The 27,452-nt window shown below is 39.7% G+C and overlaps 3 protein-coding genes across 3 annotated transcripts; 2 read left to right on the top strand and 1 right to left on the bottom strand.

The window, feature by feature from the left end:
- Window positions 1-13: 13 nt before the first annotated feature.
- On the top strand, window positions 14-14,408 carry LOC140921421 (nucleoporin NDC1-like). Its single transcript, XM_073371415.1, has 23 exons — window positions 14-202; window positions 984-1,104; window positions 2,002-2,103; window positions 2,761-2,926; window positions 3,819-3,879; window positions 4,896-4,961; window positions 5,088-5,159; window positions 5,423-5,459; window positions 5,567-5,618; window positions 6,159-6,291; window positions 7,027-7,119; window positions 7,623-7,704; window positions 8,286-8,483; window positions 9,777-9,887; window positions 10,825-10,907; window positions 11,100-11,141; window positions 11,284-11,334; window positions 11,448-11,511; window positions 12,146-12,204; window positions 12,492-12,533; window positions 12,645-12,756; window positions 13,496-13,547; window positions 13,929-14,408. The coding sequence occupies exons 1-23, from the start codon at window positions 134-136 to the stop codon at window positions 13,990-13,992; spliced, it is 1,932 nt and encodes a 643-aa protein (XP_073227516.1). The 5' UTR covers window positions 14-133; the 3' UTR covers window positions 13,993-14,408.
- A 586-nt stretch (window positions 14,409-14,994) lies between these two features.
- On the top strand, window positions 14,995-18,644 carry LOC140921423 (creatine kinase B-type-like). The gene is made up of 4 exons (XM_073371416.1): window positions 14,995-15,659; window positions 17,145-17,557; window positions 17,840-17,894; window positions 18,411-18,644. Exons 1-4 carry the CDS (start codon window positions 15,053-15,055, stop codon window positions 18,581-18,583), a joined length of 1,248 nt encoding a protein of 415 aa, XP_073227517.1. The 5' UTR covers window positions 14,995-15,052; the 3' UTR covers window positions 18,584-18,644.
- A 2,439-nt stretch (window positions 18,645-21,083) lies between these two features.
- LOC140921297 (creatine kinase M-type-like) lies at window positions 21,084-25,378 on the bottom strand. Its single transcript, XM_073371289.1, has 4 exons — window positions 24,697-25,378; window positions 23,129-23,541; window positions 22,240-22,294; window positions 21,084-21,418 (listed from the first exon to the last, which is right to left on the bottom strand). The coding sequence occupies exons 1-4, from the start codon at window positions 25,346-25,348 to the stop codon at window positions 21,234-21,236; spliced, it is 1,305 nt and encodes a 434-aa protein (XP_073227390.1). The 5' UTR covers window positions 25,349-25,378; the 3' UTR covers window positions 21,084-21,233.
- Between the last annotated feature and the right edge of the window lie 2,074 nt (window positions 25,379-27,452).

Genomic DNA, 27,452 nt, shown 5'->3' with positions numbered 1-27,452 from the left:
GGCCTGGCTACAAAGAACATGGTGGAAGAAGTCAAAATGGCGCGTGGTTTGAAGTTAACGCGAATTTAAATGTTGTTGGAGTTTTGTGACATATGTTGGTGTTTTGAAGATAATTATTAGGCAGTAAAAGGATATGGTGCCTTCAAATTTCACTGAGTCTCAGCGCACGGAAGTTTCTAAAGTAAAATGGTTTACCGATGGGGTAAGTTTTGTATCATAAGCTTATCATCTTTCGCGTACACGGATGCCTTTCAGAGTAGACGAGATTTTGAAATCGTGGCACATTCAGATCCACACAAGTGCAAGGATGTCTAGGAGTGTGAATTTCATATATATTTTTTTTCTTTATTTAGATCTGTACAATAGGTACTGTGGACTGAAGTCATCGACTCCCATGCAACTGTCCCCTATCCTCTTTCACTTTCACTTCTCCACCACCCCCACCCCCCCCCCCCACTTCTTTACACACTAAAAAGAGGCATCCTCTGATGTTCAGTTAATAAGGACCGCCACAAAAAATCTCTCCTTACATGAGAAGTGACCAACATCTATTAACCTCTTGTGCAGTACATAGTGCGGACTGAAATCTTGAACTCCCACCCACCCCCTCCTTGGCAACCTGTGATTGAGAGAGCATTATTGAGTATTTCCCTAATATTACCGTATTTACTCGAATAATTAAGTGCTGTGCGGTGCGGCGATTATGTGAAAGTTGCACATGGTAAAGAATTGTATTAACTAAAGTATTATTTTCTATATTAAAGTAAAACTAACAGAATTAACGTCCTTTGATTTTGATTGTATATGTATCAGGGTCACAGCGCTTATTCAGGGATGGCGCTTGTTAAATTTTTTCCCTCAAATGTGGTGCTTATTCGAATTTGGCGCTTAACCAATGGAGGTGCTTTTTCGAGTAAATACTGTAATTTTAGAGACTGGCAAATGTTATCAAGTGTTAAATCTTTATTTCTCAATTGCTTCAGGAATTCCGATGGAGAACAATTGCAGCTGTAGCATGGATGATGATTTTACTTCCAGTTACACTATTTGTATTTTCAGTAGCAGCTTCAGTTGATTTCTTTCACCCCATTGTCTGGATTACTGGTATTCACCTATTGTACATAGAACTTCTTTATGACCACCTAGTTAGTGTATCTAGTTTGTTTGGATAAAATTAATGTTAAGGCACGCCGACAAAGAAATAACACTTGAACTTAATTGCAGCGATCGAAGAAAGTGCCGACTGAGAGGGCACTTAGCATGATATATAAGATACAGTGCTAAATGAGGAAATACCATGTGGGGTAAACTGCTGTGATCTGCAGGCTCACAGGTTAATGCTTGCCAATATTGACTTTAATTTTGTGCTAAAATATCATCAAAACCTTAGTCATTCTCTTAACCCTTGTACTGACAGAGTTTGGAGCTATGCAGCATATTTCTAACTTTTAAGGTACCTATCATGTCTGGTTAGTTCAGTTGGTGAGGGACCAGAATGTTGATCAGGAGGATGTGACCTCAAGCCTGGCCAGACCACCAACCAGACTTTTTAGGTCACAGGGGCATAGCTGGTGTTTTTTCAAAGAGGGTTGGGGGATCTCATTTTCATGCCAACATCCATGCTGTGTTAATACTTTAAAAGACAGTTTTTAAGATAAGCAGTAACAGTGGGCCGTTGGAAATCCTTTGGTCGCAAGTTGCCTATGTTTAGAGTTAGACCTTGACTTAGTTCAAAATAATGATCTTGTCATATTTTGCGATGGTCTAAAACCACTGGCCTTGCCTTCTACGTACATCCTTACTGTAGTCTTCAATGAGAAAAGGATATTAAAAAGAACCCTTGGCATTAATCCAGTGGAGTCAGAGATGTACAGTGAAGACCTAGTCTTGTTTTCTACATCTTAAAAATAAAACTACCACATACATTTTGTCATTTTTTTACAGGTACTATACAAACCTAAGTTTCTTTTCCTTAAAAGGAGCCTTTATTTTTGCCTACAGATTCCATAACAGTGGTTTTCACTTTCTCTTTTTGGCTGTCTGTTTGTACTTATGGTGCTGTTAACATAATAATGCTGTTGTCTTTTGCTAAATTTAACACAGGTATGTGTATTAAGAATCCAAAATTTAGCTTTACCTAGGGACTATTTATGTACCCTTGTATTTAAAAAATTAGCCTACTACCAAAGCATTGTGCAACAAATGCAGACTTGCAGACCGCCAGATAAACAAGTTTTGAAAATGCTCTAAAATCTGCAGTCTGCACTTGTCGCACATCACTTTAAAATGGATATGTTGCACAGTTTAGTCTTATTCTTGATTTTTTTTATTCTTATTTGTTTTTCTGTATAGTAATATACATGTAATAATAATGATAGTAACGATGATGATTTAGAGGTAGCACATCCTCAAAGAAAGTGGTTCTTTGTCTACCATTCCTGGTTGAATTGGAATTTGAAAATGTTAGTTTATGAGGAGAGGGGAAAACTGTAGTACCCAGAGAAAAACCTCTCAGAGCAAGGGAGAACTCAACCCACATATAACGTCAATGCCGGGATTTGAACTTGGGCCATCTTGGTGTTAGGCAAGTGCTCTCACCACCACATTACCCTTGCTCCCCAACATGTATAAATTATATAAGGAAAACCAAAAAAAACTTTTATTAAAATATTTGAACAACAACAATGTGCACACCTATGTTTAATTTCTCAAATTGTAAATTTTCAAGCATTGATTATTCACTTCAATTGATGTTTTCAGTGAAAGATGTTATTCATCCATCCCGTGTTGCGGCCATCTTGTTTCCTCTTCATCCTGCTCGAATGCTTCACATTTTGTGCTTTACATTGGGAGGAAGTCTTTCAGCCTGGTGGTTTTTAGGAATCAGGAATGAAGAAGATGGCTATTTTACAAAAGTTAGCAAAAAGTATGTGGATTGAGCCAAGTTTCAACAAAAAATATTGGTAGAGTTCTTGAAGTACTTGTTTGTCTTGACTGTGTTGCATGCCTGGCTCTTGTGTAGGTTTGGTTTTCAATTTTCAAACAAATTCTCAGAATAAATTTGAAAAACAGTTGCCAAGTTGTTGTGCAATAGTATTTTCACCATTTTTGACTGACGTTTTTATCACAACATCCTGTCCATAGAAAATATGCTGGTATTTAGTCTTTGGTGGTGGTTTTCATACCATAACTGAAGACTGAATTGGACCATGTTGGATTCTGCGCCATTTTTTACCCTTTGGCTCAAGGTTGCCAGGAATTTTTAACATGACCCTCACTAGCCCCTAGGTAATTTAAAAAACATAACCTAGTGGTTTTTTTTTCTCATAATTATCCTTTATTTATGCTAGGGAAAGTCAAATTTGATTTATTTGTAACTGAGTGGTAACAAAAACAACCTTTGAATGAAGTGTGTTCTATTTATGGTTATGTTTAAGGTGTAAATTACTTTAAATCAACCCTTGTATTTCTGAAAAAAAAGTATTAAGGAGAATTTAAGTCTAGCAGGTACCAATCAGCAACAAAATTGTTGAGACATTCTACTCAGTTAGGGTAACTTCAGAGAACAAAGCAATCCACACCCCTCCCCTCCATTCAAAGTTGGGGTGTTTGTTGTTTTCTAAAGGTAGCTCAAACAGCAGCAAAACGTTGGATGGAGGGGATAGGTGAGGGAAAACTATATTTCCCCTTTTGAAGTCAGTAAAAGTTCAGAAAGGCCCATTAGGGCAAAGTTTCTCAACCAATTTGATTGTACAGTGTTATTTTAATTATCACTTTCTTATTTTATTGTATGCATGCCCTGTTATTTGTGTCTGTAGGTCAGAGGTATTTTGCCTGAATGAACAACTTGTGTTTGGTGTTCTCTTTGGAGCGTGGCTGGTAAGCAATGATTAAGAAGATTTCTATAAAAGATTAAGTTTGTCCTCCCTAATGCCTGTGCATCCTACACTAGCTACTGCCTGGTTAGCTCAGTTGGGAGAGCTCCGGTCTGCCAAGTTAGAGGACATGAGCTCAACCCCAACCAGACCATCAACCAGGGTCTTTAAAAAACTGGTAAAATCATGCTGGGTTTGATTTGTGATTTTGTCTCAGTTCAGATGATCACGTCATTGGTTGGTGATATTAAGCCTTTGGACTTGTACCCTTCATCCTATGTTATCAGTAATTTGGAAGGGGATGTAAAAAAAGCTTATACACCACTTGCACATCTCCCATAATGACCTAGTTATTTGCCCCCCCCCCCCCCCAAAATTTTGCATAACCTTTGTTTTTTCATTTCCTCTGGGTATTACAGCCATCCTAAGAGAAATTGAAAACAAAATTGCAAAATTTTGGGGGTAAGTAAGGTGCATTATCAAATGGAAGATGTGCAAGTGGCGTATAAATGCTTGTTAAACAAAGAGAGGATTGGAGATTGGATGTAAGGTCACTTGCACCCTTATAGCTTATTCCTTGTACCTACTTAATGGACCATTTCTGAGTTCCAAAAACCCTCACTTTCAAAAGGAGGCTAAGTACAAAACTTTTCCAGTAAAAATTACTTTATTTGCTTGAGAATGAAAAAAAATCATTTTCATATCAGTAGCTTCTGAACCCTTTAAGTCCCAATAGTGACCTACATCCAATTTCTCCCAACAATAACACAGCCTGATCAAACAGACAGGACATGAGAATTAATGAAATGATCACCAAAGATGAAACGTTGTGATGTTAGAACAAATTCTCTCAAGCAGTACCATAAGGAATGTATGAAGAACAGTGTGGAGAAGATGCATGTTGATGTAGGGCCTTAAAGGGTTAATGAGCCTTGTTTTTGAAACAGAGACTTGGGGCAACTCCAAAATGACCTATAGCTATTGAATGAACTGAGGTATCATGCATTCCTTTTTTTTCAGGGTTTTTATTCCAGTCTTAATTACTTCATGAAAAAAGAATTTCATGTTGTATTTCCAAGAGTTCAGGTATGTTTCAGCTTTAATGCTCATTCAATTCCCTGTCTTTGTCTTTCTTGCATCGTGAAGATTTAATGAAAATATTTTTTATTAATGTAATAAATAATGTTTTCTTGTGGCTTTATTTTGTAACAGCAACAGAAGTTTTTCCTGATTAAGATGTCAGTCAGTTCATGTGTAAAGCAGAGTATATTTTCCTGCTTAAAGGTGTGGTCCAAAACTTCTCTATGTTATCTGTAAAATTAATATTTTCCCACTAGAAAAACCAACCCATCTGAATTAATCTTAAAGTAACTACTATTGCAATAGTTGATCTAAAGTTGCATGCTAATATCATGTTATTCTTAACTTATATTTAGGGTATATAGCAGAATTTAGGGACCCACCACTACAGCAAAACCTGTTGGACACCATTTTGTAGTTTCACTAATTTTTTTTTTTTTTTACATTCTTCATGTGACCAATTTCAGGCATGCAGGTGGTTTTACATATTGTATTATTTATTCGGTAAGTTTCTAAAGAGGTCTGGTTGATCAGCTGTTGAATTCTTTTCTGTTATATAAGCGTCCTTATAAAACCTTAATTGAAAAAATGCTTATTTCATTTAATTATAGGCAACATTCCCAGGGATTCCTTGGCCAGTTTCCTTGGGACATCTCTGGACAGGTAACACTGCTTTTCTTGCAATTTTGTAGAAGTTTTGGGCTGGGGTTGGTTTATAGCTTCAAGATGTCAGGATGTAATATATCAAGCATGAGACACAGTGTTTCATCACCAGATGAAACAGCGAGAAAAGAGTTGAAAATATGACACGCAGCAGAGTATTTTTTGACGAACTTCAAGGTGTTTCATCTGACTGATGAAACACTGTGTCGAATGCTTGATATTACTTCTCAAACGAAATGATTTTAGAAGGAGAAATTAAGGATGTAAAAATGAGCAGTTTTTCATCTGATTTCCAACACTCATTTATTTAAAAATTAATTTTCTTGTTATTTTCTTTATGAATTATTATTGAGTTTGAGAAGAGCAAAACCAAAGTCAACCTCAACATTTTATTTCCCAAAAGACACACCTTGCATTTTTTTTTATTGCAGCTTCTGTTGATGAGCAAATCAACAAACCAAAGTCAACCTCAATGTTTTATCTCCCAAAAATGTCTTTTCCTTTCATTTTTTAAAAAGTTCTTTTTTTTCAACATTTCAGAGATGCTCCACCACTCAACACAGTCTCTGGCCTTCTGGATCTTTCCCTATTTTGGCTTCTCCTGGTAACAGGATCACTGATATTATTTGTCTGGACATTTGGAAATAGACTTCTTGTCATCTTTCACACACAGGTAAACTTAATTCCATTGCTGGTCCTGTTTACAGATCAATCATTGAACCCTATTTTAATTATTGTAGCCTCGTTTGGGATAGCACAGGCAAGACACTATTCAAAAAGCTCCAACGTCTGCAAAATAGGGCTGCTGGCATTGTGATGGGCTTACTGTACACGGTGCGATTGGCTCAAATACTTGAACTTTTGGGTTGGTCGCCATTAACCAAAATGAGGATGCAGCAAAAGGCTGTTATGATGTATAGAATAATCTTGTTCATTGCCTTGCTCCATCCTATTTAGCAGATTTGTTTACTGAACAAGTGGGCTGCAAAATCTATAACCTTCGAAATTCCAAATTTAATTTAGAGATTCCTACAGTCCAAAGGTCAATGTTCAGGAACAGTTTTGCATTCACAGTTGCATGGATTTGGAATGCACTTCCAGAACATGTGAAAGAGCTTCCATCTGTTAGTGCGTTTAAAAAGAAAATTAAGACTTTCAACTTTGCATCGAAAACACCGTTGTAAATACGTCTAATTATTATAGTATAAATAAGATAAAGATTTCTCCATCTAACCAAAAAAGCATCATTGTCCATCAAAGTCAAATAACAATGCAAATTGAAAAAATGATCATCGCTACGTTTGCCAACCCTTTTCATGTCTTCTTTAAATGTTTAAAGATTTTTCTTGTGACCCTATAGATTTCTTTTGTTGTTGTCTAATCTTTCTATTTATCTTTCTGTTTCCAGCATTACACATTTCCGGTAGAGACATCGTTTCATTATCAACAAAACCAGCGCCTTTCTATGGTGATGAAGAACAGATCCATTCCTTTGTTAAAGGTGAAATGCAATTAAATATTATTGTTGTTACTTCATTTCGCGGCATTGTTTCCTTAGACAAGGAACTTTACTCCACTTTGTCTCTCTTCACCTAGGTGTATAAATGGGTACCGGCAACATACTGCTGGTGAGTAACCCTGCGATGGACTAGCATCCCATCCAGGGAGGAGTAGCAATACTCCTAGGCATTCTCCATGCTAAGGAAACTGGAAATAAGCTGCGGCCGTGTAGGCCTTTGGCTCACGTGTGCCTTGACCTACCCATATTAATACTCTTTGGTGAAGAGAGACATATCAGAGAAAGGCCTCTTGGTGTCTGACAAGCAACCTGACAATATGGGTTGAAACTTGACCTACAGATCCAAAGTTTGAGGTGTTAACCACTAGGCAGCCATACCTCGACATATAGTCATACTTACAGTGAACTTAAAGAGGATAACTTTAAAGGTTTAATTTGTTTCAACCTGAATAACTGAATCTGTCATTTTTGTCTTTCATTTTCAGTATCTTGCTATGTTTGACTTGTGTCACTTGTCACAGTTTAGCAGCACAAGAAGAAAACAGATCTTCTCACTTAGTCAACCAAGTGAGTTTAAATTGCATTTGGTTAAAATAAAACATGTTCATTTAAGGGTGATGAGGAACACTTTAGCTCACATTAGCTCATAAATGATGTCATTAAGTGCTAAAAAAGCAATAAATTATTATAACTTTAAGGGAGCAATTCTTAGAGGCTCTGCAGTTTAATAGTGTGCATGCATGAATCATGATCATTGCTCATAGCTAGAGTAAAGCCCACAACAAATGAAAGCTACTGAGCAGTTCTTTTCTGTCGTACTGTTTATTATGTTGTACAAGGTAGTTTTAACTTTTGAATCTGTGGATGAAATCCTCAAGTGTAACCATTCAAATGACAGCTATTGAGCAGTGTTTTCCTGTGGTACTATTTATTATGCTGTGCAAGGTAGTTTTAAATTTGAAGTCTGTGGATGAAATCCTTAAGTGTGACCAGTTAAATGAAAGATACTGAGAAGCTCCTTCCTATGGTAGTGTTTCTTAATTTTTCTCATTTTTCAGTGTTTTAGAGCCTAAAATGTAGAATTTTTTATTGTCAGACTTGTTCAGTAGTAGGAACGCTTGAGATTTTATTTTAATTGTTTTATACAGGTGGTCGACCAGCTAACTGGACAGATATTTCAACAGAATGTCTCTTTCTCATCGAGTCTCTAACGAACAAGCTGTTGTCAGAGGTTTCCCTTCAGGCGCAACTGCAGCAGCCTCCACTAGATCCTAAAATGTTTGGTTCATCGCTTACAAATGGGTATGTTAATGGCCATGCTAATGGACTTGCCAACGGAAATACAGGTAATAACAGTCTTGTTGACTTGCATGACATCTCAAATACGTGTACAGGGTTCTATCTAGGATTTATCGTTTGGGGGAAAAGTCCCGAGTGGCTGAAGGTTAAGAGCTTCCAAGGGGGGTCCGGGGGCATGCCTCCCCGGAAATGTTTTGAAATGAATATGCGCTGCGATGCAGTCTGGTGCATTTTGATACAATTTTGAAGAATGGTCCAATGTGTGCACTAACCTCGTCGCGTCTGGATGATTTTTCCGATACAGATACTTATATACTGTAATGATAACAATATATATATATATATTTTTTTTTTTCTTTTTTCGGGAGAGGGGAGGAGCTTCTACCCCTCAAATACCCTAGATAGAACACTGGTGTAAACAGAAGGGCGCTTAAAGCGTGAAATGTTACATAACGTAACGTGTCGTAACGTAACGTAATAATGTGGACCATATGCCCCAAATACTAATGAACAATTGGCCATTGTGAGGTTTTGTTTAAGACTGGGTCAATGTCGTGTCAAACTGCATTAGTGATGGGACTGTATAGAGTGGTTTTCGTTTGAGTGTCGTAAAACCAAAACCAAAGTAATTACTCTGGCCAATCACATAGGACACAGACAATACATTGAACCAATCAAAACTCGAAGTAATTACATGTGGCTGACGCAAAGCGCGGGAAAATGCATGCGAGCGCGTCACAATTGGCTTTGGTTTTACTTCTGATTGGATGAAAAGGTGGCGCGAATCTTTTAAGCCAATCGCATCGTGTAGAAAGTGCAAAACCAATTACTTTTCGACACTCAAATGAAAACCGCTCTATGGACGAATATTGACCCAGTTTCCTTGGCGACTATCTTTGAAAGAAGCGTGGCGCGCAGGCTCGTACCCAGTCGCTTCTCTGTATTCACGCTGTGATTAATGGGAAGGATTTAGTGAGTTCGCTGTGCATCATGGGAAGGAAGGAAGAAAAACGTGAGGTCACTTTTCTCCCTTCTTCCCAAGTTCCTTTGCGCGCGTTAATTTTCCTTTCCATATTCCTTTCATTGCGATAATAATAAGAGGCGACTGGGTACGAGTATGGCGGCGGCTTCCCCAAAAAAGTCCCATAGTGACATTCAACAAAACACTGACGCAGTCTCTCACTCATTCTCCAAATGGCCTATTTTACTATACGAGTTGGCGCATTTTTTCACGAGATAAAGACAATATACTTGTTGATACGTTCTACTGAGCAAATAAGATGTGTTAATGTAAAGGCAAATACTAGAGTTTTAACTGAGTCTTTTTTTTTTCTTTCCAGTACAAAGCCCTCGTCTTTACTCTACTCCTTATGAATCACCACTCACTGTAACGAGAAGACAACAATCATTAAGCTCCCCGGGTTCAGTTCAACTTTGGTCAGAAACAGCTGGTATGAATTTGTTTTTTAAATATTAAGTTATTGAAAAGGCTGTTTTGTGGTTTCTTTCTGGAAAAGCTTTTAGCATTTTCGAAGTCGTTTGCGTCGTTTCATAGTCGCGTAGTTGGTTTGTTTACATCTCTCGGGGCATAAACAGACCGACTGAACAAACCTGACAAGCCACGCGAGCGACTTTCGTAAACGCTAAACGGCATTCCAGAGAGAAACCGTTGCTTGCAAGGTAGCTGTTTTCTGGCTTGTATCATCTTCGTTAAACCAAAGGGAGTGTGGAGTGAGGAAATTCAAATTGCCACGGAAAAATTGAGAAAAAAAGTGTAGTGCAAGGAAGAAACTTGTTGACGTAGATTCTCTCCTAAGTATCCATCAAATACCCACTTAAGCGGAAGAACGTCATTACGCCCTGGCCTCTCTCCCTTCCTGACGTTTCTATAACGAGCCCAAGCGGACAAATGCGGTGCGGTATTGATTGATCACCGGTATAAATCTCCACTTATACAGATCAAAATGATATTGACTCAAATCTCAAGACTCTCTACCAAATCAGCGAGTTAGGGTCTGTTTCTTCTCAATGTTTGTTACTGGTTATCCCGCTGTTTCGCGGATAAATCAAGTAATAACCAATTGCCCCTCTAGCGACTCCTAGCCCAAGGAAAGGGAGAAATCAGCCATGCAAGAATACGAATGGCGTGCCCTTCTCATTCTCGCCTACCTAATGTTCGCTTTTCCCACTCTCCTCTAAGCAGCAGCCTCCACTCAGGCTTCTCCCCCTCCCCCCCCCCTTCCACACACCCCCCTCTAATTTGCTCGGTTGATCACGCGGTTGATTTTCCCCCACCATTCGAGTCTCTCTCCTATCGCACTGTCCCTCCCCATGTCGCCCAGGTAGTCGAGCAAGGTTTATAACTAGTTTTAATGCATTTCCTTTCAGATAATGTATCGAAAATGCCCTCTCCAAGGCCTCCAGATAACACAAACGCTTTCAGCCGTCTTAGGAACAAGACACTTGACAAGGTAATAGGAGTTGATCTCTTGACTCCTCCCCAGTCTTCTCGCGATCCACAGAGAGAAGATGCCCTTGGCGCGATGGGCAACCTTTGCCAACTATAAATGTACAAATAGAAATAGACGAGTCAGTTTGAACACATTGTTATTACTTCGTTTATGTATTTTTTTTTCTAACTTTTTTTAAAATTTCCTTGTCAGGTGGATAATTTTGTTTGGAGAATCAACCAGGTTCCTCACGACGTAGGTTTCTATAAATTTCTTTTCTAACCTAGGCAGATGTTTGTGAAAATTTAAGAAGCCAAGAAGCTCTCGTTTGACTCTTATCTACACTTCATTCTGCTAAATAATGATTCTTGATCACTTAATTCCTTGATTCATCCAGATTGCATGTAGTTTGAAGGAAAGACCAATCATTAGTTTCTTTTTTGAGGAGGTAAGGCTATTCTTTGTCTTACAATGTGTGTCTTACTGATGTATCGTGAAATTGTGAGTAGCAAAGTTGGTTCTTCGAACGACTTCCAAGTGCCTCTGCCGCTTTTCTTTTAGATTCCACAATCAAGGACGCAAACTATTTTCTCTGACTGTCAGCTTCACATATGGGCAGTTGAAGGTATGAATAATTGAATAACATGAAAATACACGATACTGCAAACTTATCTTATTCCGGTTGAACTATATCAGCTAAGGGGAAGGTAGACACCGACCGATTGAAGTTTAAAAGTTCATCATCTGCGCTTGAGATCAAAGACATTGTTCGAAGATCTTCCGAAAGGTCCCGGTAATTTCCGAAGATCTCCGAGGGTGGTCCAAAGATGTTTCAGTTACAGATCAACAGCTTTTGGTTGTTTACCATTTACCACAAAATTCTCGGAAATTTCGGTTGGGATGTAAATGGTAAACGTTTTTTTGGTTCGTCCCACTGGAAAATTCCCCAGACAAACGGAAATTCTGAAAAGGTAGTCCCGTTTTCCCGATTGGGACGTTCCGAATGGAAATTCGTTTACCATTTACAAGTTTCTTGAGTTTCGTACTAGTTTCATCCAGTCTAGCGCGGCGCGACAACCCGGAAATTTTAGGCAAATGGTAAACGACACGTACCGTTCTTGCCGAACCAAAATTCCCAACCAAAATTTCCGGAATTTTTTTTGAAATGGTAAACAACCTTTAACTCATCCTAGTGACTAAGAGTGCGTCAATTTTATTGATGTAACCATTCGCCAGTGTCCCTTTTTCTTGTTTTGTAGCACTCTCGAGACTCGTGGCATCTTCGTATACAGAAGACAAATTTGGCGTTGTACAGAAGGTAACTTTTGTTTTTCTGTCCAATTCTAATAACGACCAGGTTTTGCATTCTTGCAATTCTATTTTTCAATTATTAAAAAACTAATCAGAAAACAAAGGAAATTACTGCTCAGTAGCTTCTCATTTGATTGGGCAGACTTGCAGATTTCTCGTAGACTCGAGTGTTCAAATACGAAATTTGTTGAGTAATAGCTAAACTGTTTCGCCTCAGTCTTTTCAGTTGCGTTTTTTTTTAACAAATTGATTGAGCTTGGAGAATTTTTAATCCTGAAGTTCTTGCTATTTCAGAGTCTCCCAGATGTCTTTGTTTCTCTTGTGAGTTTGCTTCAGGTGGGAAATGCTCGAAAACATTTGTAAAATTCTTTTTGTTTTCTTATATTTGAGCCGTTTTGCCAGAAAATGGCCCTTACTTGTCTTGTTTTCTATATATTATTTGTACAGGCTTTGGACAAACATTCAAAGCTTTCATTGGCTTTGACGTCAAAACCCGCAATTCAGGCTAGACCACCTCGACCACAGGGTAGGGACGGCCTTCGCTACCAGTTGAGAGCAAGTAAGTAACATCTCTGTTTTAGTATAAGATGCAAATTCTGAAATTATAGGAGGGTGTTTACGTAAAGGGCCCTGATGGCACACTTTATAGTTAAAAACATTCAGTACTGACAAAATTAAAAAACACTTTTCTGCAACGAAAAATCTTCCTTTTTTTAAGACATCCCGAATCAACCCGACTCGCTTTTAACCAACCTAGCTGAGGGTTTGCTGAGGGTATAGCATCAAAAAAATGGCGGGAAAATTGGCGGGTGTTCATTCCCTGCAGTACAAAAGCATGACTAGTGGTTTTGATTGGATGAACATATTTTTCACGCGCGAAAAACACCTTTCGCGTATCTGATTGGCTAAATCTGAGTTCCATACATAGAGGATATTACATAACCGTGCGAAGAAGCGTAGATAGGAAACGTCTTTTCGAGTGTTCGTGCGGGACGATATTTTCTCAAAACGTCCTTTTTTTTTAAACTTTGCTTGCTGGACTCGTCTTTTTTTATTTTGCTGTCTATTCGGGCCCACTATTTTTTAGGAAAGGGTTTTTTTTTTCTGTGTTTTGAGATCCGTGTATGTCTAGAGGGGTATATTTCCAACTTCTAGTTTAGGCCCGACCAAATACGGTATGTTATTATGGTCTTTAAAAAAAAAAAACCTTGTCGCAGGTTTATTAAGAGAGAGACGAAAATTCCACTGAAAGTATTTTCGGAGAGGAATTTTAAATGTGCTTTGTCTACACTTTGCAGCACTTGTGTCCTCGATTTACAGAATAACAAACATTTTTCATGAACATCTGAGGTAAGTTGACTTACTTCAAACAGAGCTTTTCAGCAAGGGCCGGTTATTTGAACGAAGTTTAAATATAGACTGCGGTTTGTGACAGTCAGTGGACACCCACATGGGTAGTTACATGAAGGCTTTTTCGGTTCATCGTAAGCGATGTTTAGATATTATAGTTGGCCAAATTATAAATGGCTTGGAGCGCGGTTTTGTTAAACACCAGCTAAACTTAGTTGTAATAACCAGCACTTAAAGTGTAAGGGACAAGGAGAAGGTATCTTTGTTTTTCATTGGGTACAGTCATTTCGACAAGAAAAACTACAAAATTGATGATCCCATCTGTGGTTTAAAACTCTTGTGGAAAAAAAGCAACTTTTTTCTCTCTCTTTCTCTTGATAGGAGCATTCAGATGACTGCTGAAGTCGAAAAGAAACTTCAGTCGTTTCTGGAATTCAGAGAATAGGAGAATTCAAGGAGATTTTTGAGGCTTAAATCTAAACAGATACGTTGAGATTAGATATAAACATATGACACGCTGTGTCATGTAACGTGTTGCTCCTACTGTACACGTTTTCACAGCAGCTGGTGGTTTTGTGAAGCCAGGTGAAAGAAATTACACAGACCAATCACAGCAGAGATGGAAAATCCCACGAACTAATCAGAACTTCAGTGGAAAAAAGCTTATAGCGTTGCCGCTGTATGTCCGTACAAAGAGACTGCCTGTCGTCTTTCAGTGCTTCGTTAAAAGACGAGGTTTGCACGCTTTTAAGAACGCGCAATGAGGGTGGAAGATTAGCTATAACTTAAGTCTTAGGTGGCGGTTTTGTTTTGATTGCCTGACTATTTTGTAGTTCAATAATTAAACTAGATTTGCAACAAGTTTTGTGTCTCTGAGTATGTGTCTAGAGGACAGGGGTGTGGGTTCGGTTTTGGGACTCCTCAGCTAAGCTGAAGTTTTTTGGCCAATTCACGGGTGGATTTCTGATGAACTTGTTTAATTATGTCCGCGCTATTTGTATTCGCGGTAATTTTATCGTCGTGTTGCACATTACAAGGATATGTCGTCACATTGAAGTTTGCGCCCGTGGTGAACACTCCATGAAGTGCGTCTTTCACGCAGGAAATTTATCTTGTGACTCAGAATTCCGAGATAACATTTCGGTGGCTGTCATGTCCAACGGTAGATTTATCTCGGAAAGACGCGCTCACACGAGCACTTATATTTTCCGAACGTGAGATCCCTTTTTCCGTGAGTAAAAGGCTTAGTTTTATCAGCCTTATTGGGTGTGTTCACACTAGTACCCACCGAGTACCATGCCCGGGTAACAGGTGTGAACGCTGCCTTATTTGTAGAAAATCTTCAGCATTTGAAATCAATTAAACGTCAGCACCAATTATCGTAATGAATTAGCCTAATTAACAATCAATAAACTGACGTTACAAACCATAATTGGGCATTTGTTGGAAGCAAAGCTGTCGAGAAGTGACACGTTCTTACGCGCGTGCTTCGAATACTGTTCAGAATGGCGTTCGTTACTATTTCGAACTTGACAAAAGGGCAAAGAGGGCGTCTTTTTACCGCAATAGGTGTTGGGGTGGGCGCCATCGCTGTTGGTCTTACTTACAAAGCCGTATTGGCCCGGCGCCAAAATTCCACTTGCGATGGCCGCGGTTTTTCCGCAATGGCCGACTATCCCGACCTCCGAAACCACAACAACTTGATGGCCAAACATCTAACGCCGCGATTGTACAGCAAACTTCGCGACAAAGCCACGGCTAGTGGGTTCACCTTGGACGCGGCGATCCAAACAGGGGTGGATAACCCAGGACATCCGTTCATTCTCACCGTGGGGGCCGTCGCCGGGGATGAAGAATCCTATGAGACCTTCGCAGAACTTTTCGATCCCATCATTGAAGAGCGCCACAATGGCTTCAAAAAGACTGACGTGCACAAGACAGATCTGGACTCGTCCAAAATCCGTGGCGGGAAATTTGACGAGCGTTACGTGCTATCATCCCGCGTGCGCACGGGACGATCTGTTCGCGGGTTCAGTCTCCCACCTCACTGCAGCCGTGCAGAGCGGAGGGAAGTGGAAAATGTTGTGTGCGAAGCCTTGGATGGCCTTAAAGGTTAGTATTTTTTTTGCAAAGAAAGAGATTATAGTAAAGGGCTAAAGGTTTTGCGGGATACGGGACGAGACACAAAATCAGACAGAAAACGGGGTAGATGAAGATAAGAGAATCGGAAGTTTCAGATGAAATTAAATTACAGGGACTCATTTCCCGAAGGTAACTCAGCGTCATTTTAGGATTCAATGTTTTTGTTTCATTTTTGCTTGTTTGGAAAGGCAAGTAAGAAACTTGGGTCGTTAAAACAAGTAGTCCGCGTTTTTTTTTTTTTTGCGAGAAGGGCATGGGAGGGGAAGATAAGAGAATGGTGAATGTAGGGTGAATTTAAATTTCATTCTATTTTTAAGTATTGTTATTGTAATGATTTTTAATAATGACATATTAAACAACATCGAAGAGGAGAAACTTATCTTACATAAATAACTGAGAGAGAGAAAAAAATTCTAGCCGTCTGGCGGGGTTATTCAGTTTCAACGTGAGACAGTAATTAGTTCAGTAACCAGTAGAAAAAGCGCCAGACGGGGTATTCAAAATTGTACACTTTTACAAGTAGCTCCTCTGGATAAGTGTGAATAGACGAAGCTAGTTCTCACAAATGTTGTGGCTACGAGCCCGCAGGCGAACTGCACACTTATCTCTGAGTTGCCGGTCATTTTCTTCCTTTAACAGGCCATTTCCGAGTTGCTCCAAGCCTGTTTTAAACCGAGGCAAAGAGCAAAGCCATTGATATAAATAATTTTTTTAATTCTGATGCAAATGAAATTCATTTTCACAAGAAAGGTTTTGCACTTAGCCTCGGTTTGAAAGTAAGAGTTTTTGGACCTCGGAAATGGCCTAGTTAGGCGTTCAATCTAACCTGATTTATGTTTGTCAAGTTGATATTGAGCAAGCGTGTGTCCAGCGGTATTATCTTAACTTGCATGCGTCTTCTCATGTGCTTCTTCGCCGTGAACACTGGACTGTTTCTACCGTGGATCAAATGTCTCTCACCGGCGCCCATTGTTTTCACTAAATCATTTTGACATTCAAAGCTACTGTTACTGTTTCTGTTATTGTCAGTTTCTGTATGAGCGCGCATATTTTTGCCTTCTTATTCTAATTGAATGAAATTGTATGTCAATCGTATTACTCTTATTGGGTCATTCTAATTGTGCTGAGATTCGCACATTGTGGCGCGCCTGGCCCGTACCCAGGCGCCGCTTGGAATTTTCTGCGGTAGTCGCGACGCAAGGGGTTATGGGAAGGACGTGAAGCCTTCCCTTTCGAAAATCTCAAGAACCGCCTAGGCACAAGGCAGGTGGCGCGCGCAAACAGTTTCAAATTAGTTTCATATGACTGTAAATTGGCCAATGAAGGATCACATCGCAAATAACTCATGGCTGTAGCCCTTTATCCCTGAACTGTTCAGTTTATACTTCCCAGAATTGAATCTGCAAGCAGTATTATAGTTACAATCTGTAATCAACAGTTTAATAATATTTTCAGGAAACTTAACTGGTCAGTATTATCCGCTGAACGGTATGACCGCGGCCGAACAACAGCAGTTGATTGACGACCACTTCCTGTTTGACAAACCGGTCTCTCCGCTTCTCACGTGCGCGGGCATGGCACGTGATTGGCCCGACGCGCGTGGAATCTTTCACAACAATGACAAGAACTTCCTTGTTTGGATAAACGAGGAAGATCACACGCGCGTCATCTCGATGGAGAAGGGAGGAGACATGCGCTCGGTGTTTGATCGCTTTTGTCGTGGACTCAATGAGGTTGAACGACTCATCAAGCGCCAGGGACATGAATTTATGTGGAACCAACATCTGGGATACATCTTGACCTGCCCATCCAACCTTGGAACAGGTCTTAGAGCTGGAGTGCACGTGAAACTGCCTCACTTGGCCAAGGTAAATACGTGGACTAAGATCATCCTAGCCTGCACAAATGGCCCTACTTTTTTGCGCCTTTCCCCGTCGTTCGTATCTCGCGCGCCTTGCTCGCTTCGCCCTTGCCTTCGCTTGCCTGAAAAACGCGAAAAAGTATGGGATTATGATCGTTTCACACGCGTGAACAAACAAAGCTGGCAGTAAGCGCATGGTCACGCAATTTCATAGCAAAAACCCGCGCAAGAGGACCAAAGGCTTTTGTTTTACCACACAATAACGACTCTAAACATATCAATATTGCAGGATTCAAGGTTTGGTGACATATTGGACAAACTTCGACTGCAGAAACGTGGAACTGGTAAGCATTCATATCGTTCTTCAACAGAGCTTTATTGTTTGTCAATATTACTTTTACTTTTGACAAACTGTGAGTCAAGTCGCTGTAAATCCACAGCTTTTTTTCATTTAACTTATTTGGCCCTGATTCTTTGTTTTACCTAATTTTTCTCCCTTCATTCTATTGTTTCATTCGTTAGTTACTTTTTCATTCATTCGTTCGTTCATTCATTTATTCATTCATTCATTCATTCATTCATTCATTCATTCATTCATTCATTCATTCATTCATTCATTCATTCATTCATTCATTCATTCATTCATTCATTCTTTCTTTCTTTCTTTCTTTCTTTCTTTCTTTCTCTCTTTCTCTCTTTCTTTGTTTGTTTGTTTGTTTCTTTCTTTCCCGCTCTCTGTCTTTCACACTTTGATCCCCCATCCATTTCGCCCTTTCTTAATCGAATCTCTTAAAGCTAAACCTGTCCTCGAGGTTATCTGTGTCAGAGACTATTAACTTTGTATTTTCTTTTTTATTTAGGTGGCGTTGATACAGCGGCCGTGGGAAGTGTGTTTGACATTTCCAACTCAGATCGCCTCGGATTTTCTGAGGTAGAGTTGGTACAGAGTGTGATTGACGGCGTCAATCTTCTGATCAACATAGAAAAGAGGCTGGAGAAAAACAAGTCCATTGAGGAACTCATTCCCAAATAAGGAAACAGAGGCGCAAGTTGTGTTTTGCTTTCACATCTGCTTGATGCATTATTTCTAGCAGCTGTGCGTGCTTTTTTTACTGCTTTAAAACTGAGGCTTGTCGACTAAAAATTACGCGAAAGCGTTCGCCATGCTCGCGCTTGATTATACAGGTGATCGCGGTGCAGTGTATCCGTGGCAACTTTTACTTGTCTTGCGGTGGGCGTACTGCACTTTGACAAGCCGCTTAATGTGCTAAAGCAGAAAACTCGCTTTTAAAATGATAAAAGAAAAAATAAAAACGCTAAAACGTGAGCCAGGCTGTTGTGTTAGTCAAATTATCACAGGGACAGATCACACGGCCTCTATGACTCCTCTTTTGACACCAGTGCAGCACTTCACTTGAAAGCATTTTCACTGCATCCATATAATACAGTCTGTTTACCCCCCAGAATTTTGCGTAATCATTGTTTCCAATTATTTCCTTTGTACAACAGTCATCTCATGATAAATTGAAGACAATTCTTGAGCAAATTTTCGGAGTTGGGAGTAAACAAGGTGCATTGTGGGTAATGTGAAGATGGTGATTTAGGGGTTTTGAGATTGCGATGAGACTGGGTCGGTGTTGTGTCGAATTGCACTGTGGGATTGCTTTGGGTGACCCAGTATCCAACGCAACTCCGTAATAGCCAATAAAAGGAGCGATAGTGCTTCAAACATGTCCCATGGTGCAATTCGACCCAACAACGACCATAGTTCATGCTAGGAAAACGCAACCCCATAATGGCCGATTGCGAAATACAGTAGAACATTAACTCCGCTAACTCGAACTCTGAAACTACTGCAGTGCAAGCTTAACTTATTTTATCAGAAACAATAACACCAAACGGTGCACCACTTAAAATCAAATTGCTTTAAGTGTTAACCAGTGTTGGATTTAGTGTTTTTTACTGATTATACAACAAGAAGAGCTAATGGAATGGTGTCCGAGTTGAGTTACTAGAACCAGAATTCAAGTTATTGAGGTAATTTTCAGTGACTTTTTGATCAAAGGAGAGAAAGTTTAGTTCGAGTTAGCGGGGAGTTCGAGTTATCCCAGTTCGAGTTAGTGGTTCTACTGTAACTAATGCGCTTCCCTATGGAAACGGCCACAAAAAAGAAAGTCTCCAAAATTCCATGACACTAACAGTGAAATATCGGAATAAAGACCACGCGGGCGATGTCTCTGAGGACCTCCTCAGTTGGTTTATTAAAAGTGTTGAAAAATGCAGGAACAAATTTCACTGTCTTCTTAACTAAATGCTGTACATCAAACAATAAAAACCGTGCTTGAACGTGCAAACAAATCCGTGCTAAATATAGCTCTACTTCATTTATGCAAATTCAGACTATTGAACTCTTTTCGAACTCGGCTTTTTTCGTTTCCAATGGACCTTTTTACTGATATGGCGGCCATATTGAATAAATTTGGCATCATGATGTCACCAAAACGTCGCTTCCAAAACTAGTCGCGCCCCCTCGTTTTATCATTTATACTTCCCCCTCCCGAAAGTGAGATGTGCGATGGTTGCACCAACCTCTTTCTCAGGCCCCCTTCTGAGAAGAATTAGAGGAGTGATCAACGGGAAAATGGGTTGTGGGTCCACTGCCTTGATTTTTTGCTGGCCATAACATGTGCCTAGAAAGGAAGTGAGTTACAGGTGACGAGGGCAGGGAAAAGGGTGTGGCTCGCGAGATATCGTTCCTCCAGTTACGTCATTCACGTAAAGAGACTTACTAGAAACGTGAATTGCTCGGTAGATAATTCCGTTTTTTACTAGAAGCAGAAGCGTGATGAGAATAGCAGTATTTCTGCGTGAGATCTTCCTCGTGCCCAGGCCTCCCTTTGCGCGTGGTACCCTGTAAAAGATACACTACTGCAATTTGCTTTTTGCATCCCATGAAGCTCTGCACTCTCCTTTTTTCTGCGTGTTCGCCTGTTGACGAGTCAATAGCATTGAGCTGAGTTCGCGGGTTCAGTTCTGAGGCCCACACCTGGGAGTCTGACTTCGAATTCGTTCACACGAGACAAGCAAAACTTCCGCCCAAAAAAACCTTCGTCAATGTCCCATAACAACGCGCTCGCCTCTCCAGCATACCACGTACTTTAAATTGTTCCCTCAACCGTCAGTTATCTTTGTTGCGATAACCTCCCGTGACCTAACTCCCACTCTTTGATTGGGGGGGGGGGGGGGTTCAACGGATTGGAGGAATTCGCGGTACTCACGGTAATCATTTTTTACTTTTCTGAGGTTAACGGTTGCTGTGTCGGATACTAGAAATGTGGCAAAATATTTCTTAGTCAATGTTATTTATTTACAATGTGATTAGCCTTTTTTGTTCACAATGAAACCCGCGGGTAACAGGCAGTGTCACTCTCGAATGCAACATCGTCTTGTTTATGGTGTAGAACACTGGTTGCCAAGGAAACAAGCGCATGCGACAAAAATAAATGCCATCGTGCATGCAACGAGAGATTTGTGACCTGCACGCGTTACGTCGGCATCACATAGTAATAAAATACAGTTATCTGCCCTCGTAAAGCAGCAAAAACTGCCACGAAAAACTGCAATGTTATTCTTTCTTTTTCATGTCCGTTCAATCGCTTTTGTACTATCCAGTCCGTGTCTGGTCATGAAAGAGTCTGTCCAGGAAGGAGATCGTTCATAGGTCTGTTGTTTTCCAGTCTCTTTTCCATTATGATGAGAAGATTGACGCCGTCGATGACTTTCTGGACCAGCTCTACCTCGGAGAATCCAAGCCTGTCCAAATTTGAGATGTCAAAAACGCCTCCTTCGGCTGCAGTGTCAACACCACCTGAATTTCATATCAAGTGAGAAAGGCACGTTTGTTAGATCAGATGCGAACAAGAATGCGATGCTGAAACAGGCGATAATGTTTTCATTTTTGCAACATTGTTCAACCTTTGCCTCATCCATGGGAGGGTTGGATGGGGAAAGTTGGGGAGTTTCGATATCAAAGTTCATCCTTTTTCTTTTAGAACAGTACGGTTAGTTTTTGGATTAAGATACGGAATAACTCCTAATTACACTCACTGTACAGACTTTCCGTCTCAAGTAGCCTTCAGAACAGGCCTAGGTTTTTCAGTTTGCATTTTTACGACGACAAGGGCAAGGTGGGGGTAGAATGCTAGACATTTCCACCTTGCGCTTACCTTCCCTTGCCTGAAGAACGTAAAAAATGATGAATAGTAAATAAATAACGCCTGTTCTCTTGCTGAGGTGAAAGCCTTTGTTTTTATTGACGATTGTTGGCCCGACAGGCGGAAATCCTTTATGCCTGTTAAAATTTCACAGTAATTTTCAAGGAGTTTTGATAACTTCTCTAGTAGGGTTCATTTAACTCCCGTACGGTGGAGTTATTTTTTTCTGAGTTATTTTAACTCCAAAAAGCAGTTTAAAGAACTCTTTTTCAGGAGTAAAAACAACCCCAGATTTGGAGTCAATACTGAGGAGTTAAAGTAACCACGCAAAAAGGTTATCCTGTATCTAAAATTTTTACTCCATTTTTGGAGTTATAATAACTCCCTAGAAATTACTGTGTATACTGTGTATACATGCTCGTTTTTCGTTAGAGATTGCAACAAATAAGTCAGATACAATAATAAGAAAACGAACCTGTCCCACGTTTCTGTAGTCGCAACTTTTCGAGAATGTCATCAAAGTGTGGATTCTGGACAAAAAAAGGAGAGATTACACTTCTCACAAGAGCTGATCAATAGTTTTGACGTTTCTGGTACATGTGTGAAGAAATGTAATCAAAGGAACTGTTTCTATCAAGTGGAAAGAAAAAAGCTAGTCCTTTCTATGTTCAGATGTCGTCAACATAGACAAGGAGCTGAGGGCATAGAGTACCGAAGTGACGACGTCATAAAAATAAAATTTGCGAAATTATGGGATTTGTTAAGATATTCTGAAAGAACAACGTCCAAGACACCTACTCGCCAAAAATTAGCAATTCGGGGCAAATTTTCTCTGAGATATTAGCCCAGTTATGCTGTGACGATTCCATACAAATCCTTCTAAATTAGGCTTGGTTCATAAGATTAGGAACCAGGTAAGATTTAGAAGGATTTGTATGGAGTCATCGGAGCATAACTGGGCTAATATCTCAGAGACAATTTGCCCCAAATTACTAATTTTTGGCGAGTAGGCGTCTTGGACGTTGTTCTTTCAGAATATCTTAACAAATCCCATAATTTCACAAATTTCATTTTCTATGACGTCACACTTCGGTACTCTATTGCACAGCAGTATGTTTCAATCCATCGGAAGCAAGAAAAGAATGGTGGTGTTTCGATAATCCGCTGCGCGAAGCGATTGGAGTCAATACCCAGGAATATCAGGCCAGTAATCATGTTTGAGATCTGGGGACAAGATAGCGTTGTACGCTTTATCTGTCAATAAAGACGACCTAGTCTTCGATCTCTCTCTCGTTCTTAGTTAGATTGCAGTATTCACAGTTAAAAAGTTGATTTTATGCAAGTCGGATGATTATCGTAAATACCTTCGATAGAAGTGGTAGTTTCACATGCACTCCGGCCCTAAGTCCCGTTCCGAGGTTAGAGGGGCAAGTTAAAATGTACCCCAAATGTTCATTCCACATAAACTCATGTCCCTGGCGCTTGATGAGTCTTTCAACCTCATTGAGTCCACGACAAAAGCGATCAAACACCGAGCGCATGTCTCCTCCCTTCTCCATCGAGATGACGCGCGTGTGATCCTCCTCGTTTATCCAAACAAGGAAGTTCTTGTCATTGTTGTGCCAGATTCCGCGCGCGTCAGGCCAGTCCCGTGCCATGCCCGCGCACGTGAGAAGCGGGGAGACTGGTTTGTCAAAGAGAAAGTGGTCATCGATCAACTGCTGTTGTTCTTCTGCGGTCATAGCACTGAGTGGATAGTATCGACCCGACAGATCACCTAAACGTGTTGTCAAAAAATGCAAATAGTCTGTTACCGCATAGTATTACTTATTTAAATGGGCACCTATCAGTACCTACCAGTACCTTGCGCATGCGCACAGCCATATCACTCCGGCAGTGGAATTTCGGCTGTACGTGGAAGAAGGGACAATTGATGCCTATTAAAAACCGCAAATAAATCACAGAAAAACGCGAAACCGCGATGAAAATCCACGAAACTGCAAACTAGAATGATAAGGGGAGTTAAAAAACTTTTTTACGAATTGACCAACTAAACACAGAAAAACAGGGAATAAAAGAAAAAATGGAAATTCTCGACTTAGTGAGGAAAATTTCAGGTGCAAAAGATAAAAAAAACGTGCCAGTTGGGCAAAAGTCACCATTGCCAGGTAAAAAAAATTATCACAATATTTCTTTTTCTAGTACAATTGTCGTCCTAAACAATTTTACTGGTTCGTGATCGCGTTCTAATGCAAATACCCTATTATAATAATTACATAATATTATTTATTATTTTAATATTAATATTTTTAATATTATTATTACATAATTATGTAAGAGACGTCTTTAAAATTTCGCGAATTTGCAGGGCCACAGAATGCTTGATTTTCCGTTTTCGCTAGTTTCTGACCGCCAAAAACTCTCAACAAGTTTACCAATTTTTAACTTGTTCTTTCCAGCAACGTCGGTGGGTTTTTTTTCGCTAACTGTTTCTTGTTAAAATTCAGATTAAGAAAACGTGAAAGCGTCTATTGAGTATATTCAAAAACGTATATAATAAAGGGATGTTTTAAATCAATCTCTCATCACTTTCTGGTAGTACAACCTTTTGTCTCCTGGGGGACGCTTCTTCTATTAATTGTTCTCTGAAAGAGTATAGCTATAGGCTAATGGCAGTATTTTAAAATTCCTCCCATCCCTGAGGGTCTCAATGGGGTTAACCGATAGGCGTAAAACGGCCAAAAATTTAGTCGATAGCCGTAAAAATTGAAAAATTTTAACCGTTAGCCGTAAATAGGGTAAAAAAGGATTAACCGTAACTGAAAAAAATTAACCGATAGCCGTAAAAAATCCAAAATTTTAGTCGATAACCGTAAAAGCCACGACCCCATTGAGACCCTCATCCCTGGGTCTAACGGGTTTAACATCATACCTGTTAGTCCCGCCAATGCACGGGTAACAATTTTTTCAACCTTTCTTCTCTCAGCGCGGGAGCAGTGAGGAGGAAGACTAAATCTACGTATCGATCTTCCAGTACGCACGCGAGAAGACAACACATAGTTCCCATCAAACTTTCCTCCGCGAATCTTGGACGAGTCAAGATCTGTTCTGTGCAAATCTGTTTTCTTGTAGCCATTATGGCGCTCCTCGATAATCGGATCGAAAAGTTCAGCAAGAGTTTCGTAAGACTCCTCATCTCCTGCTACAGCGCCTACTGTTAGTATAAAAGGATGTCCGGGGTTGTCTACTCCAGTTTGAATTGCCTTGTCCAAAGTAAAGCCAGTGGCCGTCTTCCTGTTTCGAAGTTTAGCGTACAGCCTTGGCGTCAGATGCTTTGCCATTAGGTTGTTATACTGGCGCATATCTGGATAATCTGCTAGTGGGATGTAGCCATCTTTAATAGCTGGATCGTACACGCGTGGAGTAACTTTACCCGTCCGCGCGCTGAGCTTGTGAACACCTAAACCCAGTGCTAAACTTCCGATAGCAGCTGCGCCAAGTATGCTTGTTTTGTGAGCTTGGAGAAACGAAGAAATATTCGCTGTCATCGTAGATATGGCTTGATCCATAGGATCGTTTCGCATTTAACATTTGAGTACAACAGGTTATAACAAGTCATAAACCAAATATAATAATAGAAAAATTAATAACGTCATGAATTCTAATTAATTTGTGAAATTCGAGTTAAAAACCCATCAGTCAAAAACATATTTTTCCCTTACAGGACTTCATTATGTTTGGCAGTTTTCTTTTTTGGCCCACATTTTTGACATGTTTATTGCTTAATCTGCATACTCAAAAAAATATTCAAGTATGGATGTGTTGCGTTTCAGTCTAATACTGAAATGAACACTTCGCATCTGCAAAAGTTGCCGTGTCTACGACTGCTATGATCTTTTACGTTTAATTCTTTATTCGCAATTCTAAGATATGATTTTCATATATTCAGCTTTTCAGAATTTTTATTTGTCTTTGTAACAAATATATCTGAGCACTGTTTCCTTCTAAATGGCAAGCAAAACAAATTCCAGAGAAATGATCACGTGACACATCAGGTGACTAGCAAACAAGTCTTTTTATATTGGATATGACGACGTTTCGATTAACTTCACTTTCATCCACTTTTCCATAGTTGTCGTTAATTCATTTTCTTAATCAAAACAGTTGAAAATTTATGAGGGAAATTTTAAGTGGTGACTTATAAAACAGCAGTTTAATTAAGCCATTTTCAGCCCGTCCACTTTTATTCCTCAAAGTTAGGACAGTACTTACAAGCGTTTACGGCATCAGCGCACACGAGGATATGTCAGTATCTAGTCTGAAGAATGTAACAGTTTGTCATAATTAACCTGTCGACAATGGCCAGTTTTTTGCAGTGACTGACGAAAAAGTCAAGAATGGTCACGAAATTAAAATGTTTGGCGTATGGCGTGCGTGTGGACGATTAATTACGGCAATCTTTGATGTTACAGATTGAAATACAACACTTTTCTGGCGGAATTTTTTTAGAACATACCTCAGACTGAGAGTAAGTTAAGAATGCTTTTATTAGATTTTTTTTGTTTTTAATCATTTTTAAACAACGAGAGAAAAGTCTCTAGCTGATTTTGGCGAATTTTTATCCGGCGAATAAGCACTCGCAATAAACATGTTACTCTCCACAACGTCCATCTTCTTCTGTCCCAAAAATGCAAGGTGGCGGTTTCGGGAGGTTGTCATTTTAAATGTATGCAGATGTTGACTTCTCGGGCACTTTTTCTTGGCAAATTTTGCGAAAAATGCTTGCTATTCACTTTCAAAATGACCGGTCCTTTTATGAAACTGTTTAGCGCACAAGGTTACCGTATGCAGAAATCAAGAGCCCCTCCTGCAGAAATCTATTATCCAAAAAAACAAGATCAGTGTTCGTAAAGAGGTGGTTTTGGGTAGTTAACATTTTAAATTGTATGCAGATGTTGACTTTTCGGGCACTTTTTCTTGGCAAAGTTTTGCGAAAATATCAGTATTTCCGGCTGTCAAAATAACCAGTCCCTTTGCGGGAATGATTCTTGTGTAACTGTTTAGCGCTCTGGGCTACCATATGCAGAAATCCTATTATCCGAAAAAAAAAGATCGGTGTTCGTAAAGAGGTATATAAAACTATAGAAAGTTCTTCGAATTCCTTTCTAAGGGTTTTTTTTTATTTGAAGCAAAATTAAAATGCATCTTTATGATCCTTTATTTCGCCGAAAGGGCCCCTGATTTATAGCCTGTGTACAGACGTCCCCCCTCCCTCAAAAAAATCTGAGGGAGGGGGGACGTCTGTACACAGGCTACTGATTAACTTCGGCAAAAAAAAACTGTCTCCTCCCTTCCCCTCGCCCCCAGGGGCCCCACTCACATATTTTAATGACGGAGGCGTCCGAAGGATTTTTTTGGGTCTGACATTTTGGCCAAAAGGGATTTTTTGGGGTCTATGAAAGACGCCGGGATTTTTTTGGGTCGCGAAAACAACACAGGGATTTTTTGGGGTATTGTATTTTTCATCAGCTCAAATCAACAACAACATAAGCGCAATTTATAGTTTTCACGGTTTTGTTTTTTACCAAAACCAAAGTTGAAGTTGGCATGTTCTAGCTTTCCAGAAGATAAATAATAAAATTTGCTGATGCAAAAACACTGAGGGTTTTTTTTGGGGTATGCTAAAAA

This window comes from Porites lutea, chromosome 12 (genome assembly GCF_958299795.1).
Source record: "Porites lutea chromosome 12, jaPorLute2.1, whole genome shotgun sequence".
Taxonomy (NCBI): domain Eukaryota; kingdom Metazoa; phylum Cnidaria; class Anthozoa; order Scleractinia; family Poritidae; genus Porites; species Porites lutea.
The sequence above is the reverse complement of the archived record's forward strand: the minus strand, read 5'-3'. Positions and strand labels throughout refer to the sequence as shown.

What these genes read in the sequence shown, in the direction of transcription:
- LOC140921421 (XM_073371415.1), top strand. Translation starts at nt 134, where the DNA reads ATGGTGCCTTCAAATTTCACTGAGTCTCAGCGCACGGAAGTTTCTAAA. An exon ending in TTTACAAAAGTTAGCAAAAA is followed by an intron (nt 2,927 to 3,818) that starts GTATGTGGATTG and finishes TTGTGTCTGTAG; the next exon opens with GTCAGAGGTATTTTGCCTGA. An exon ending in GTATATTTTCCTGCTTAAAG is followed by an intron (nt 5,160 to 5,422) that starts GTGTGGTCCAAA and finishes GACCAATTTCAG; the next exon opens with GCATGCAGGTGGTTTTACAT.
- LOC140921423 (XM_073371416.1), top strand. Translation starts at nt 15,053, where the DNA reads ATGGCGTTCGTTACTATTTCGAACTTGACAAAAGGGCAAAGAGGGCGT. An exon ending in AGCCTTGGATGGCCTTAAAG is followed by an intron (nt 15,660 to 17,144) that starts GTTAGTATTTTT and finishes TAATATTTTCAG; the next exon opens with GAAACTTAACTGGTCAGTAT. An exon ending in ACTGCAGAAACGTGGAACTG is followed by an intron (nt 17,895 to 18,410) that starts GTAAGCATTCAT and finishes TTTTTTATTTAG; the next exon opens with GTGGCGTTGATACAGCGGCC.
- LOC140921297 (XM_073371289.1), bottom strand. Translation starts at nt 25,348, where the DNA reads ATGCGAAACGATCCTATGGATCAAGCCATATCTACGATGACAGCGAAT. An exon ending in AACTACCACTTCTATCGAAG is followed by an intron (nt 22,295 to 23,128) that starts GTATTTACGATA and finishes TTTTTTGTCCAG; the next exon opens with AATCCACACTTTGATGACAT. An exon ending in ACTACAGAAACGTGGGACAG is followed by an intron (nt 21,419 to 22,239) that starts GTTCGTTTTCTT and finishes TATGAAATTCAG; the next exon opens with GTGGTGTTGACACTGCAGCC.